At 38.2% G+C, this 15675-nt stretch overlaps 1 protein-coding gene across 1 annotated transcript in view; it reads left to right on the top strand.

The window, feature by feature from the left end:
• Window positions 1-15675, top strand: part of LOC120556497 (CUB and sushi domain-containing protein 1-like) — a 348428-nt gene that overhangs the window by 177163 nt on the left and 155590 nt on the right. Inside the window, exons 11-14 of the mRNA XM_039796142.1 lie at window positions 9573-9676; window positions 10201-10313; window positions 14325-14507; window positions 14733-14918. Coding sequence (XP_039652076.1) covers window positions 9573-9676; window positions 10201-10313; window positions 14325-14507; window positions 14733-14918 — 586 coding nt within the window. The remainder of the gene's footprint in view (window positions 1-9572; window positions 9677-10200; window positions 10314-14324; window positions 14508-14732; window positions 14919-15675) is intronic.

Below are 15675 nucleotides of genomic sequence, written 5' to 3'. Positions count from 1 at the left end.
ACATGAACTATTCAAATAACATAAATTATAGCAATTGGTAAACACGATTAATTATTGTTATATTGTTTACAGTAACATAACTATTAAAGTTTAATTAATTATCAATTCACCATTTATTAGTAATGGTTATTAAAAAGTGTTACAATTTATTTTAGAGCTGTAATGTAAAACATTATGGAATAAAGCATCTGCTAAAATCCAGAATTGCAAAAGGAATTTCTCAACCCACAGTCTGCTGTCAGGTAGTTTTCTGCTGCATCACAGAACGGTTTATATTTTTTTCACAGAATTGTCACACAACTGTTGCTTAAACATAGTATATAGTTTATTTTCCTAAACTGTCCAGCCAACAGGTCAACAGTACTCAAAGGTACTGTAACGCCTCCACAAGGGAGTTAGTTTACCAGACAGCAGCCGTTTGCTTTCTTTCCATTTAAAACAGAAGTCACCTCGGGGCAGGACTGCAACACATAAACATGGCACATCTGGGTACTTTCAGGGTACAGCCAACAGGCTAGCATCCTTGCCAGTCTATTTTCAAATTGATGGACACTTCATTTGTCCCACATGGAAACTCACTTGTCATAGCATATAACACTATTACACAATAACCAGGCTAAATAACATCAACATATAAACCCAAGATGTAGTTATCACCACAAATGCTGCACCCTATACTGTGTATTGAAACAATTTTATTACAGTGCAGATGTAATAACCTTGTTACACACATCACCTGGGAGGAAATTAGTCTCTTATGGCCAGATCTCAGGTAATTCAGTTATTCCTTCTTTCTTTCTCACACAGTCCAAAGACATTCAGGTCAGGTAGACTGTTAATGGGTAATTGTATATCTATCTGTTACTGCTGTGATTGCCCGACCAGCTGTCTAGGTCTCTTTCCTTGAGACCCTGAAAAACAATAAAAACATAAAGAAAAGCAATGAATGGATGCTTCAGGCCCTTATACACAGAGCAGCAAATTCAAGCTTCAATTTATTTATTTCAGGCTGGCAATAAACCATGGGAACCCCCCACATAACAATTAGTATAACAGACAAAACTTCTGAAACATTTCATTACTGAATAAATAACAGTCTATCAGCTAACGAGCTGGCCTTACAGCTACTGTAAACTACAAGCTAATAGCCTCGCCTAGTGGAATGCATAGGGCTGTAGCATTGGACTTGGACCTCTATGCACATTCAGCTGCAGCAGTTAACTCTGTGTGCTGGTCAACTGTGTTGTAGAGGCTCTACACTCCTGCTGTAAATGAATTGAATTTCGATAAGAAACCACAAGCAGTGGCTTGGTCTGCATCCTGCTGCTGTGTTTGTCCCTCATTGCCCAGCTGCACGATGTGTATTCATCGTGACATTCACTGTAGTAGCGAAATGCAGTGCACTGTAAAGATGATTTATAACGCTTTCTTGAGCTGCAATGAGCAGAAAAGTGCTTCTAATATTCTGATTAGATTGTCAATTAAATTCTCTAAAGGAATGAAGTCTAGAATGCAAAAAAAAAGAAAATTAATGTAATCGCATAAATAATTTATTACAGGCAGTTTGTTTTCTGTAACTGATTACATTTTTGAAAATAACTTTCCCAGGCATGAAGGGTGTGCTGTGGATGGTGTCCTCAAGCAGGGTTTCAGGTTATTCTATACTTATTTAGCTAAAGGCTAAAAGTAATCTATTGAAAAAAGTTCCCAAACTGCCATTGTGGCAGCTCACCAATGACTTAACATAGTTACATAATCTCAGCAAAGGAATTATCTTACACTCTGCTTTCAGGACAGCTGTTCCCTCTCTGTACTACTTCTGACAAGGGGTCACCTCAGTACATAGTTTAAACTTTTTCTCGACAGTTTATTTTTGACTCAGGGTAGAAATGCATTAAAGCTTCAGTGGGCACACTATTTATGTAAAAAAAAAAAAACACCTCACTTACGCCTTACTCCCATTGGGCCTGCAGCAGAATTGAGTTTGTCAACCCTGAACCCATCCCTGTTAAGACCCTGTATAGCACTGACATTGTGGTATTATTAGTTGGGGTCATTGGTATGGCTCTACCAATGTGGACATTGAGGAAGTGACAAAAGGAATCAAAGCGTCTAGCATCCTAATTTTCATATTTCTATTCATAATTTGAATAGTTTAAATTATGTTACCTCTCATGTCAGTTGGGGGTGCCAACTCGTAACGTGCAGTCTAGCTTCAAAATATTGTATTTTCCATTTTTATTTCACTTCATGCTCAGAAGTTTGGGCCTCTACTGTGAATGGATTGTATTCGTCCTACACGCGCACGTGCGCACACACACACACACACACACACACACACACACACACACACACACACGCACACACACCATCACTGCCAACTTTTAATACAAGTGAGTCAAACTGTAAATGTGCTATTTTGTTGGAAAATAATATGCAAACACACTATTCTGTCATGTCTTCAAAAGCTGTACTACTGTAGGTAAATGCCTTAACTTTATTCAAGATGAAATTTCCTTTTGCAATAATTGCTACATTTACAGTGGGTTGGTTGAGAGGTTGATCAAATCCAGAGTGAAAATATTGACTTTTGTTGTAGGTTTGTTGGGTGCAATAATAATAAGGAGGCTGGCGTTACTGCCACCAAGACTGAAATGAAACCTATACCCATGTGCATCACCCTTGGCAGGGGTCACCTCAGCTTATTCTGTAGTTGAAATGGCTGACTGAACGTAATTCATTAGACGTTTGCAGTGTTGACATTTTAACAGGGCCCAAATCAAATCTTGTTTTTAAGGAAACCTAGGGCTGCACGACAGCATAGTAAGTATGGTAGGTAGGATACCCTCTGACCAGAGGACACAAGTGTAAATAACCATGCAGAGAAGCATCTGAACTGCTGAAGTGCTCTCGAGCAGAATGATGAACCTTTACCAGCCTGTCTGTATCTGAGGCTGTAGTGACATAGAAATGAAATTCCTCCATTCATTTTTTTTAACTTGATTTAGATAGATAGATAGATAGATAGATAGATATACAGAGAGATAGAGAGATGCATATAGATCGGTTTATGGATTTATTTTTATGTGATAATTTCTTCCCACTTTTTCTGCTCAGCAGTGACTCAGCACTGCTCCAGCCTCAACGAGGGAATTCAAGAACTAGTCCACCCCAATTACGGCTGTGTGTTCTCTTGCACTACTTTGACGTAAGGTCACAACAGCGAGGGCAAGATCGGCAGGCATAGTATAGTTTTTCAATTTCAATTTCTTTTTTCTGGGGCAAAGGAAGGGGCATCTCAGGGTAGGCATTTAGTCCCATTATCGTTCTGCTAAAGATAAAATGATTGGGTACAGTGTGCACTGTGTGACATGTTTATAAGGCTCGGTTGACTGACACTGACCAGCAAAACTATGTCTTAGATTGTTTGAGTTGAGTGGGGAAAACATATCCTCTGTGAATTTAGGATCAGAGTAGGAGAAGGTTTACTATAAGTTTCTCCCCAGGCTGTGATCGTGCCCTGAGGAGACCCTAAAATTCACGGAACTACAACTTTACTGGCTGACTGACTGAAGGTATTTCACTGTAGGTTTGGGTGGCACAGTTCTCTTAACAATGTTTAAATGGCCTATTGAGCTGCTCTTAGCTGCTCAGCTGCTTGCTAATGACCTCAAAGTGATAACGCTTCACTTATCCCTTCAAAGAGCATCCACCTTTAAACAGAAACACTGCCTTTTCCTGTACCGTCTAAATTTGAACATGAGAAACTCTCTCCTGAAATACTAATAAGTACTGCAGGAACTCATTAATGTGATGGAATCAAAAGAAAATATACAGAGCTGTAAACTGAAGGCAAATTGTGTGTACTGTCAACACTGTTTGATTTAGTTGAAGGCCTAGATTACACTTTATGTCCTGTTTTCTTTCTTTTGTGGTTGATTCTTTTCTTCCTTTCTTTCTTAGTTTCTTTCTTTGCTTTAGGAAATAAAGACGCTAATCTAATGTAGTTTGGGGTTGCAGGCTGCTCCTAATGTCTTTCTAAATGGCCCATTTGGATCTATTGAACAGCACTGAGCTTCTTGCTAATGACCTTAGTGTGATAACGCTTCAGTTCCTTCCTTTAAGTCTGCTGCTACTATGTAATCTGCCTTGACTGTCTAGACACACACATACGCACACTTATAAATAAAGAAGGCAACGTATAGGCACAGAAACATAGCCAAACTGCGCTCACACATACAGTGAAACAGGCATGCCAAAACATGATTCTGCTTCAGCTGTAAAGACAGATGCACCTGAAAACCACCTCCTATACATATACACACACTTATACGCGCAAAAACATGCATGGATGCGCACATAGTCTGTTTCTGACTATGTTCTGCTTCACTCCCTTTCTTTATGATAACAAGCTGCTGCTGCTGCTGCTATACAATCTTAACAACAACCTTCACTCCTCCCACACGATCACAGATACAGCCTGCAATATTTTATTGTCCTTGGTTTCATTGTTATGTTTCATGTGCCTTGATTGAAAGGCCAATTAAAATTACAAATAGTCATCCATTTTTGCAGTTATGAGATATGAGTTATGAGGGCCACAGAGATGCAACATTAGAACTACCAACATGTGCTGGTGACTGTAGCGTACAAACCAAGGATGGACAAGTTTTTTTTAGCCTTTTAGTGTGCTACAGCTGACTAGCTAATTAGCTATAGCCCACAAACTGACATTAGCAGTACAGCTTTATAAGCTTCCCCTTTTGGGTACTGATTTGTTTCAGAAAAAAAGCACAGGACATGTAATTTACAAACAAGATGTGTAGGCTGTAGCAGAAAGAAAGCATGCGTTTATTTCAGCTTGACTTGACTGAATTTGTGTATGCCTGTGAATGTGTATTTCTGTGCATGTGTATTTCTATGCATACAGTATGTAGGACATACGTCTGTTAAAGTAGTTATTAAACTAATAGTTTGAATGATGTTTGACAACCAAGAAATGGTTTCTGTATCCCCCTTAATACCAGTTGACCTGATCAGCACAACTGTTAATGGATTAAATATTGTATCTGAAGATTTTGACAGGGATGATGCATCTTTAAAAATTGACAGAAACAAATGTGTTCTTGTGAACCTTCAGATAGAGGTGAAAATATAAAACAGAAACACATCAACAAATAAAGTACAATGGTTTATTAATGCTCCCTGTGATTTGTTGTTAGCCAGGAGTTAATACCTCACAGTGTTGTTTTGCATCTTTCTCCCATTATTTCTAGCCATTTTGGAAAGACTTAACATTGCCAGAGGCTGCAACATTTAGTGTATAATAATATAGTAAAATGCTTTCTACGAGTATGAGTCTCATATTTATTCAGCTGCATCTTGAATGTAAGTTTCTGATGTAAAAAATAAACATGTATTTTTTCTCTTAAATATTAGCTTGTTTGCATATCAGTTTGCACTGTTTTAGACAGTGTGTGTGTGTGTGTGTGTGTGTGTGTGTGTGTGTGTGTGTGTGTGTTTGTGTGTGTCTGTATGTGTGTGCATGTGCAGGATGCTTTCAGACATGTATGAATACAGATTTATACAGTTATCCGTGGCTTCTTTAGCATTCCTCTCATGATCTCAGTTAATCCCTCAGATGGTTCCATATCCTTTTTCATTATTTGAACATTTGCTAGCCATTTTTATTTCGACAAAGCCCAGTTAAAGGCCTAGCTATGCATAGCTGATTCTGCATGTTGAAATGGTTTTTACATCCTTATCACCTACAGTAAGGTTTTTCTTCACTGTAGTGCGATTTGCCATGTGATGGATTCTAAACCAACATCACATGTTCATTGTTTTAAATTAGTCCTCTAATACACCAGAAACTCACTGATTGAGACCAGCTCTTTTCTCTTAGAGGTTTTCTGAAAACAGCTGAATTCTGCCATCTCCCATTCTGTCAGGGAAATGATCTACAGCTAAATAATGGACAAGCAGCAAATAATAGAAAACCAGTATTATGGCATTTTAGAGCGCAAAGTAGATTGATGATCCAGTGTTGTAAGCATGCAACTACATCCACGTACGTGCCTGCAAGTAAGGCATTAAACACCCAATTTCTCAGTGTTCAACAGCAGAAGGGTGTGTTTGCAGTGTGCAGCGTGCTTAGCTCCCAGAAGTGATTTGTGTAACTATGAATGTAAAGGAGGATGCTGCTAAATAAAAGCAAGGGAGCTTTTAGTTTCAGAGTTTTGTTATTTCTCTCAGCTCCCATTCATTAAAGATGGATTATATTGAAATACCAATATGTCACTGTCAAATGAATTGTTGTACCAACCTTTGGCATAGCAGCTTTAATTAAAGCTATAGTGTGTAGTTTCTGTCGCCCCCCATGAGGAATTCTAAGTAATGACAACAACACTGTCCACATGACGCAAGCATTTGGTGGTCACGCACCACCCCACATGATGCAAGCCTTTGGTGGTCACGCACCACCCCTCCCCAAATAGTTGCTAGTAGCTCAAGGAGGAAACGGTAGATTTAAAAACATTATGGACTCTTCAGAAGAGGTAGTTATCTTGTAGTTTTTATGTCCTCTTTGTCTCCAAAGCTGACCGTTGCTGCTGTTCTTTCTCAGCGGTGACGTAAAAGGCATCACTCAAGCTTATGTGCGCAAAAGTCGCCGGCCCCATTTTCTAAACATTACTAAGCCATACTGAGAAATACAGATTGTGGAGCTGATAGGCTTCATTGGTTTTGTATCAACTTATGTGACAATGGCTTGAATGTAACGGATGTTCATTATTTAAAATAGTTGCACACTATGGAACTTTTTCACAGCAGACATTTTGACTTGTAAAAAGCACAGCTGAAATTGATAACCTTAACGATGGCTCAATTCCATCAAGTGTCCCAGTAAGCTACAGTGCCTTGCGAAAGTATTCGCCTTGAACGTTTCGACCTTTTGCCACATTTCAGGCCTCAAACATAAAGATATAAAACTGTAATTTTTTGTGAAGAATCAACAACAAGTGGGTCCCAATTATGAAGTGGAACGAAATTCATTGGCTATTTCAAACTTTTTAACAAATAAAAACTGAAAAAGTGGACGTGCAAAATTATTCAGCCCCTTTACTTTCAGTGCAGCAAACTCTCTCCAGAAGTTCAGTCAGGATCTCTGAATGATCCAATGTTGACCTAAATGACTAATGATGATAAATAGAATCCAGCTGTGTGTAATCAAGTCTCGTATAAATGCACCTGCTCTGTGATAGTCTCAGAGGTCCGTGTAAAGCACAGAGAGCATCATGAAGAACAAGGAACACACCAGGCAGGTCCGAGATACTGTTGTGGAGAAGTTTAAAGCCGGATTTGGATACAAAAAGATTTCCCAAGCTTTAAACATCCCAAGGAGCACTGTGCAAGCGATAATATTGAAATGGAAGGAGTATCAGACCACTACAAATCTAGCGAAGACCGCGCGTCCCTCTAAACTTTCAGCTCATACAATGAGAAGACTGATCAGAGATGCAGCCAAGAGGCCCATGATCACTCTGGATGAACTGCAGAGATCTACAGCTGAGGTGGGAGACTCTGACCATAGGACAACAATCAGTCGTATACTGCACAAATCTGGCCTTTATGGAAGAGTGGCAAGAAGAAAGCCATTTCTTAAAGATATCCATAAAAAGTGTCGTTTAAAGTTTCCCAAAGCCACCTGGGAGACACATCTAACATGTGGAAGAAGGTGCTGTGGTCAGATGAAACCAAAATCAAACTTTTTGGCAACAATGCAAAACGTTATGTTTGGCGTAAAAGCAACACAGCTCATCACCCTAAACACACCATCCCCACTGTCAAACATGGTGGTGGCAGCATCATGGTTTGGGCCTGCTTTTCTTCAGCAGGGACAGGGAAGATGGTTAAAATTGATGGGAAGATGGATGGAGCCAAATACAGGACCATTCTGGAAGAAAACCTGATGGAGTCTGCAAAAGACCTGAGACTGGGATGGAGATTTGTCTTCCAACAAGACAATGATCCAAAACATAAAACAAAATCTACAATGGAATGGTTCACAAATAAACATATCCAGGTGTTAGAATGGCCAAGTCAAAGTCCAGACCTGAATCCAATCGAGAATCTGTGGAAAGAACTGAAAACTGCTGTTCACAAACGCTCTCCATCCAACCTCACTGAGCTCGAGCTGTTTTGCAAGGAGGAATGGGCAAAAATGTCAGTCTCTCGATGTGCAAAACTGATAGAGACATACCCCAAGCGACTTACAGCTGTAATCGCAGCAAAAGGTGGCGCTACAAAGTATTAACTTAAGGGGGCTGAATAATTTTGCACGCCCAATATTTCAGTTTTTTATTTGTTTAAAAGGTTTGAAATATCCAATAAATTCCGTTCCACTTCATGATTGTGTCCCACTTGTTGTTGATTCTTCAAAAAAAATTACAGTTTTATATCTTTATGTTTGAGGCCTGAAATGTGGCAAAAGGTCGAAAAGTTCAAGGGGGCCGAAAACTTTTCGCAAGGCACTGTATTTCAGTGAGTCAGCATGCACAATACCAGGACCTCTCCTAAGTGGAATGCAGCCATCATTAATGGTATTGGAATACACCTGTGATTTTCCTACTATGACATGTCAAAAGGTCTGCTGTGAAAAAGGTCTATAGGTTTAAATAAGATAGAGACACTGGTTGTCTCTCTCTCAGGCTGGTTTTATCCTTAGTACTCACACATTTCAGAACAAAATATTTCCCTCCACATTTAATGCCTCCTGCTACAAATAAAACATGGCTCCATCCTCCATCAACGTTTTAGTTCTTTCCACTAATTGTTTTCTTTGTACTTTAAATAAACAGAGATATGTTGTGTGATTTCCCCATTGCATGATTTAATTCACATTCTGGCACATCAGGGGTCCCCCAGAATTCCTACGTTTGATGATGCTATCAGTTTCATCAGTTTTAAATACATTTTTTATGTTGATTTTGCAAATGCACATTTAACAACCTATTGAAAAATATAGTACTATAGAGACTATGTTAGTGCAGCATTGTTTTACTCATGAAAGTAATTGTGAAGAAATAAAAAACTAAAGGGATGGCATAATAGAAGCATGCTTCGTATTTTCTGCTCTAAAAAGATTTTCCTCTTTGCTGTAATTTAATATGACTTAATGGCAGGAAGTCAGACTTAATTACAGTTGTCATAAGGTTGGCAGAGGCTGCCAGTATTTCCAAAAAATATTTTTTTTTTGTTTACAAAATGCTACTATTAATTTATTGTTATTAACATGCAGCCTCTAACATAATATAGCACTTTCATTGCTCAAGAGGCAGTAGTTTGCGAAACAAAACGCCCATTTCAATACTAGGCTTTCACATTTCTCCAGCAATATAATCATTATTTTCTATTGCTGGATTTTGTGGGGAGACAGAAAGCATGACACCATCCCTGCATTAATTGATAATAAATCCCTCACTGTTTTTTTGTTTCTTTTTGAATTTGTCTGTATTCTCACATTTCCTCATAATCTGTGTTCATAACAATTTTTTTCTCATTTTGTTTTTTAGGTGATAAAGCTGTCATTTGAAGAGTTTGACCTGGAAAGAGGATATGACACACTAACTGTAGGAGATGGAGGGAAGATAGGAGACACTCGGAGGGTACTCTATGTGTAAGCACCACTTGTGTTCTGGCCTATAATATAGTAATATTGACATGCAACAGTATAGAACAGGTTAATGGGGGCAATTGGAGACACTTGGATGCTATTGTGCAAGTACACACTATATATATTAAATTGCTTTATCAACTTACAATGTTTTGGTGTAATTGTTGTACACTCAACTAGGGACCACAATGGAAATAAGTCTTTGGGCTTTATTGTGTCATACCTGACTATTTATGTATTTTAATGTATGACACAGAGTACTGTTTCATATTTTATTTTTAAGTGGTCAAATAAAATCAATCAATCAATCAATCAATCATTCAATCAACTACATGGAAAAACAACTTTTACAGTGTGCATACAATGATATACACCAATCATAGATTAGTCCATTTAACCATTATGTCATTTTAGATTTGTAAATAATTAAAGTCTCTTTTAAGTCAAAAATAGAAAGTGATAAACCAGTAATGCTTATTAGAAGTTTGTGTTAATGTGCATGTATTTGTGTGGATGTGTGTGTTTAGACTTACCGGTTCCAGTGTCCCTGACCTCATCGTTAGCCTGTCCAATCAAATGTGGCTCCACCTGCAGTCAGATGATACGATTGGCTCAGCGGGGTTCAAGGCAGTCTATGAAGGTATGCTTTTCTTTGCAATGAATGCAACAACAATAATAGCCATGCTTTCCTTTCTCTCTTTCTCTTTGTCTCTGAAACACATACACTCTCTCTCTCTCTCTCTCTCTCTCTCTCTCTCTCTAACACACACACACACACATACAAACATACAGTATATACGCTCACGTAATGGAGTGTGAAAGTCATTGCGTTGCTGACAGGCTTATTCAATAGTGAACACAACTGTTGTCTGTCCTTGTGTAAACATGTGAGTGTGTGTGCGGCTGTGCATTTCAGGAAGGTAATAAATGAATTATGAGTCAATCAGCTTATTGTTTTGCTTGGTAATTTTTCATATTATAGCAAAGCTGACACTGATAGAGAGATAAAGATGGTGTCACAGTGAGTGAAGGTGAGAGGGAGAGATATAGATGTACCTCTAAATACTTATTATTTAGAACAATCCATTTATTTTTTATTATTTATATATTTGATTACCTACTGCATCTCACCATGCCAATGCAGCTCCTTAAATTGAATTGAACTAAATGGAAGTGAACTAAATTGAATTCACTTGAGACAAAGAGTGAGACAGGTAGAGAGGGAGAGAGGTAATTTGATAAACATGAAGACAGAGGAAGAGGGACAACAAGAAATTGACGGAGTGGGACAGAAGGAGACAAAATGACAAATTGAGTGAGTAGAAATAAACTGTCTCAGAGAGATCGAGGGAGTGTGAGAGAGGAGGTGAGAGTGAGAGGTATGAAGGTTGTGCTCTTGGTTATGCTTAGCTACGTTTGATTCAATGATGTTGCTGACACTGTTGTCCAGGGTCAGTTACTGCTCAAAGGAATCGGCACAGTGCATTGTAGCCACAGAAACTGCATACTACTTAAAAAACATTTTAAGTGGAGAGAATTAATTTGGAAAAACCCAATTTGTTTTTTCATCACATCCAAGATTACTAGTAAACACACAAATAACTCTACGTGCTCGAGAATACAATAATATGGATTGAACCGTGCGTTTTTGGAGCAAGGAAAATCACTGGCATTCGTGTTGGTGTGGGGTGAGAAGTTTTAGATTTCGTAAATACCGACTGGTTTTTGAAGTTTCTGTGCATAAAGGACATAAAACCAATATTTGGTCAAGATTCCTCTTCCTGCCGCAAAAAAAGCCATCACTAAGAACTGGCTCCAGACTGATGCACCTGAACACAGACAATGGCTGATCAATATCAGTGACATTCAAATGATGGAGAAACTCACACATAGATTAAAAACTATGGAAGACTAATTTTCTAAAGGCTGGAATAAATGGCTAATGTGCTTGGCAAAAAAAGAGACATAAGAGTAAAATATTGCTTGTATGTACTGTATAATGTCCCCCAACAGGCACTGTTCTCCCTTAATTTCCTTACTTCCATCCTTTACTCTCTATTGCTCTCTTTCCATCTTTAACTATACTTCAAAAAAGCAATAAAGGAAAATTACAAAAAAAAAACATTTTAAGACGACAACACATATGACAATATGTACATGTGTATGTGAGAATGAATGAAAAGAAGAAACAAACAAACAAATGGTAGTAAATAACCTCTAGATGATCTTGTAGTTTCAGATTTTTTCCTAGGCTAGCAGAACAACTGCCTGTGGTGTGTTTTGTGTGTGTGTGTGTGTCCTTTCATGTGTATATATGTAATGCTGTCATATCATATAATGTTACACAGTTTGATCAGTGTTACCCCCTGAGAGCTCTTAGGTTTTCAGCCCTGCAGAAAAACCCAACGTGTGTGTGAGTGTGCGTGTGTGTGTGTGTGTGTGTGTGTGTGTGTGTGTGTGTGTGTGTGTGTGTAACTGTCTTGCTTTTGAATGATGTCATACAAAACTTGTCAATCACTGTGTGTTTTTGTGTGCATGTTTGGAGAGAAAAAAACAGTGAGTTAATATCTCAAACACACACTGCCCATTATAATAATTGAAGCTTTCAGTAAAATGCTACTGCCAAGTTTTCAGTTTGATGGCAATTGGTTGTGAAAAGAGTAACGATGTACATAATGTACTCATTTTTTTCTTCATCAAAGGACTGAAAATTAGCATTGAATGTCTTCAAGATTATTTTGCAGAATCAGAAGTATCAGTGAGATAGTTACTTTATAAAACATGCATGCATGCATCTGGATACCTTCAATATAATGCAGTATAATGATTGCTGTTTGAAAGCTCATGTTCAGGTTTTACACAAGCAGTTTACACTACCTGCATACAAATGTGATGATAGCATAACTTTATCATAACAACTTTACAGACTGTAAATTGTTCATTGTGATTGATTACCTACATCAAGCAGTTTCCGTTCTCTGCATGTATGTATTCATATTGTACTTGCATGAAGTGAAACCAAATGTGGTTGTAATCTAAACCTTTCTGTGTGTGTGTGTGTGTGTGTGTGTGTGTGTGTCTCAATGGGCTAAAACACACAAAATGTGTTTAGATCCCCTTAAAATGCTGTATTGAGTTGTAAATCTAGGTACTGCACTTCAGAAAAAAATGACAGAAATAAAAGAAAACTTTTTTTATTAAAAAATTAATAGCTAACTAAAAAAAGACAAAATAGTGAGCAAAAGAACCAGATCCCACCATAATTACAGTCTTACCAAGGGCTCAAGATCGCTGATATTCATCCTGACACGTCAACTGTGTGACAACTAGCTCTGGGCCACACACACATGCCTGCCACTTCTTTGAGTATTCTATTCTTGTGGGTGTACTTACATCCCAACAAATAGTAAAAGTGTAGAAACACACACACACACACACACACACACACACACACACATACTCACACACACACACACACACACACACTGCTCACCTTGAGATGTATTTGCCCAAAGCGAATCCAGAAGCATGGTGGAGTATGTGTTACAAGCTGACAGACGTCTGGTAGAATGTCAAATTTTAAAGTAGGGAAAAGAGGGAAGAGCAGTGGATAAAACCACACTATCATTATGGGAAAAAGGGATTAAAAAAAGACTGACACAATGAATGGAATATGATTGCAGGCCAGTTCGGCAATACTGCTAATGTGACACTCATGCCAATAAAGCATAGTGTATTGAATCAGATTGAGAGAGTGGGAGCGATAAGAAGAAAATTGAGCACAGTGGGAGAGAAAGACAAGTTGAAAGGAGGACAGGCAGAAACAGAAAGGGAAAGATAAAGAAAGGAGAGAAAGAACATGTGTGTTTGGGAAGCAATCATATGTTATACAATGTATTTTACCTCCTGCTGGTTTCCTAACAAGAGTACGCATGGATCAGTGTGTGTGTTTTCATCTTCCTGTGTGCCTCCACTATTTGTTTTGCCTTTCACAATTAAAGCTGGATTACACTATAATTACACTGATGACAATTAGCTGTTAGAAGGGAATCAATAAAATGAATTTGACATAGGTTGTATTTCTTAACACAGCAATGTAGAATAAAAGACTCGGCATGTTCACCCTTTTGCCTCTCCATACAGACGTAATAACTTTGCTGCTAGTCCATTTAAGAGTTGTCAGTTCTTAGCATTTGTCAACCTGTTGACAACCAGCACTGCTGCCAGCTGTCTCCCAAAGAAAGTAGCAATTGCATACATTTTAAGTATGGCCTTTGTGTTCAGACAGCATAGAGTCTGTTCACAGGCAGCAGACTCATTCAATGATAGACCCACATTAATCTTAACCCTAGCCACAAGTCTGAAAAAGTTTGTAAAAAACCATAGCTTAGTGACAAAGATGTAAAATGTGCAACTTGGACAGCCAGCAATATATGTGAGAAGGAACATAGCTACATTAATGTAAATACCACATAATGAATGTTCAGATTTGATTCACCGACTATCTAAAAATCATGTATGCATGTTATTGCTATTTAACCCCACCTCACAAGCAAAGAACAGGCAACCCCTTATCTGAATGTCACTATGTCGCATGTTGACATTAATTATCAGCATATGAACATGGCTGCCTGTGTCGGTGTCGTTACAGAGATCGAACGGGGAGGCTGTGGTGATCCTGGGGTGCCGGCATTTGGTCGCCGTAGCGGTGATCGCTTTCAACATGGTGACGCGTTGACCTTCTTTTGCCAGTCGGCCTTTGAACTAGTGGGAGAGAGGACCATCACATGCCAGCACAATAACCAGTGGTCTGGCAATAAGCCCAGTTGTATTTGTAAGTACACATATTTTTACATATTCATACAGACATATTTAGGTCTGTTTTAAATGTTTTCCCGTAATTATTTTTCATCCTAATTTTGCATGATCCTTTATTCTTTCTTACCTACTGCAATATTTACTGTATGTATTTGTCTTTTTGCTGGCATTCTTACCCAATGAAAGGTCAACTTAACCTCTTTCCTTCCTGCCTTTCTTCCTTTGTTCTTTCTGTTTGTAGTCTCATGTTTCTTCAACTTTACGGCTCCATCAGGGACTATATTGTCCCCGAACTACCCAGAGGAGTATGGGAACAACCTGAACTGTGTGTGGTTGATTATCTCTGAACCGGGCAGCCGCATTCATCTTCTCTTCTCTGACTTTGACCTGGAGCCACAGTTTGACTGGTTGGTGATCAAAGATGAAGGTAAATGGGTCTTAATATATCTCCATATTTTTAAAAGCTTAGTTCTGAAAGTAACACATCAGAATATGCAAATTAGTAATTGCTGAAATATGGATGTGCATGTGTATTTGGATGTGTATATACAACTGAAATGGTAAAAATGGTCAAATAATTTTGGATGGATAGTTGTCATGCTTTATTTTATTGTGCACTTTTCCTCTACACAGAGAGCAATCAGGTCACTGTTCCCTATTGAAATAAAAGGTATTGATTTAAAATGAATCAGGTAAAGTCAAGGTTTGACTGGCGGGTCATTAAATTTGAAGTTGTGTTTAATCGGCTGGCTGTAAACCTGTCCATCTGCAGGGATGTTTTTCTGGAGCAGCGTTTTGAAAATTGCAGGGCAATTAGTGCTGTTGCACTGGACAAACTGAAATTAAAGTTGCTACTTCAAAGTCTTCCAGTTTGTTCTGCTTGGTGGTAGATCACTGTTGTCACGTGGAAACCACACTGTTTGTCTTCTTTTCAGAAATTAAGACAAAGCAAGTCTTAAATATCTCTGAAAACTTTATTGTCAGATTGAGAAAGTTAGGTTAGGTAAAGTTAGGATCAGTATTCACTAATATGGCATCCAATAAATAGTTACTAATTTGTGTTTAGAAGGTTAACTACTATATCTGCTTAATTTAAAACTGATTTTCAGAATCACACTGAATATGTTTATGAATCAATTTGAACACAACTCAGCATTACAACAATACTTCAATTTTAAATAGTT

Source organism: Perca fluviatilis, chromosome 3 (assembly GCF_010015445.1).
Source record: "Perca fluviatilis chromosome 3, GENO_Pfluv_1.0, whole genome shotgun sequence".
Taxonomy (NCBI): domain Eukaryota; kingdom Metazoa; phylum Chordata; class Actinopteri; order Perciformes; family Percidae; genus Perca; species Perca fluviatilis.
The sequence above is the reverse complement of the archived record's forward strand: the minus strand, read 5'-3'. Positions and strand labels throughout refer to the sequence as shown.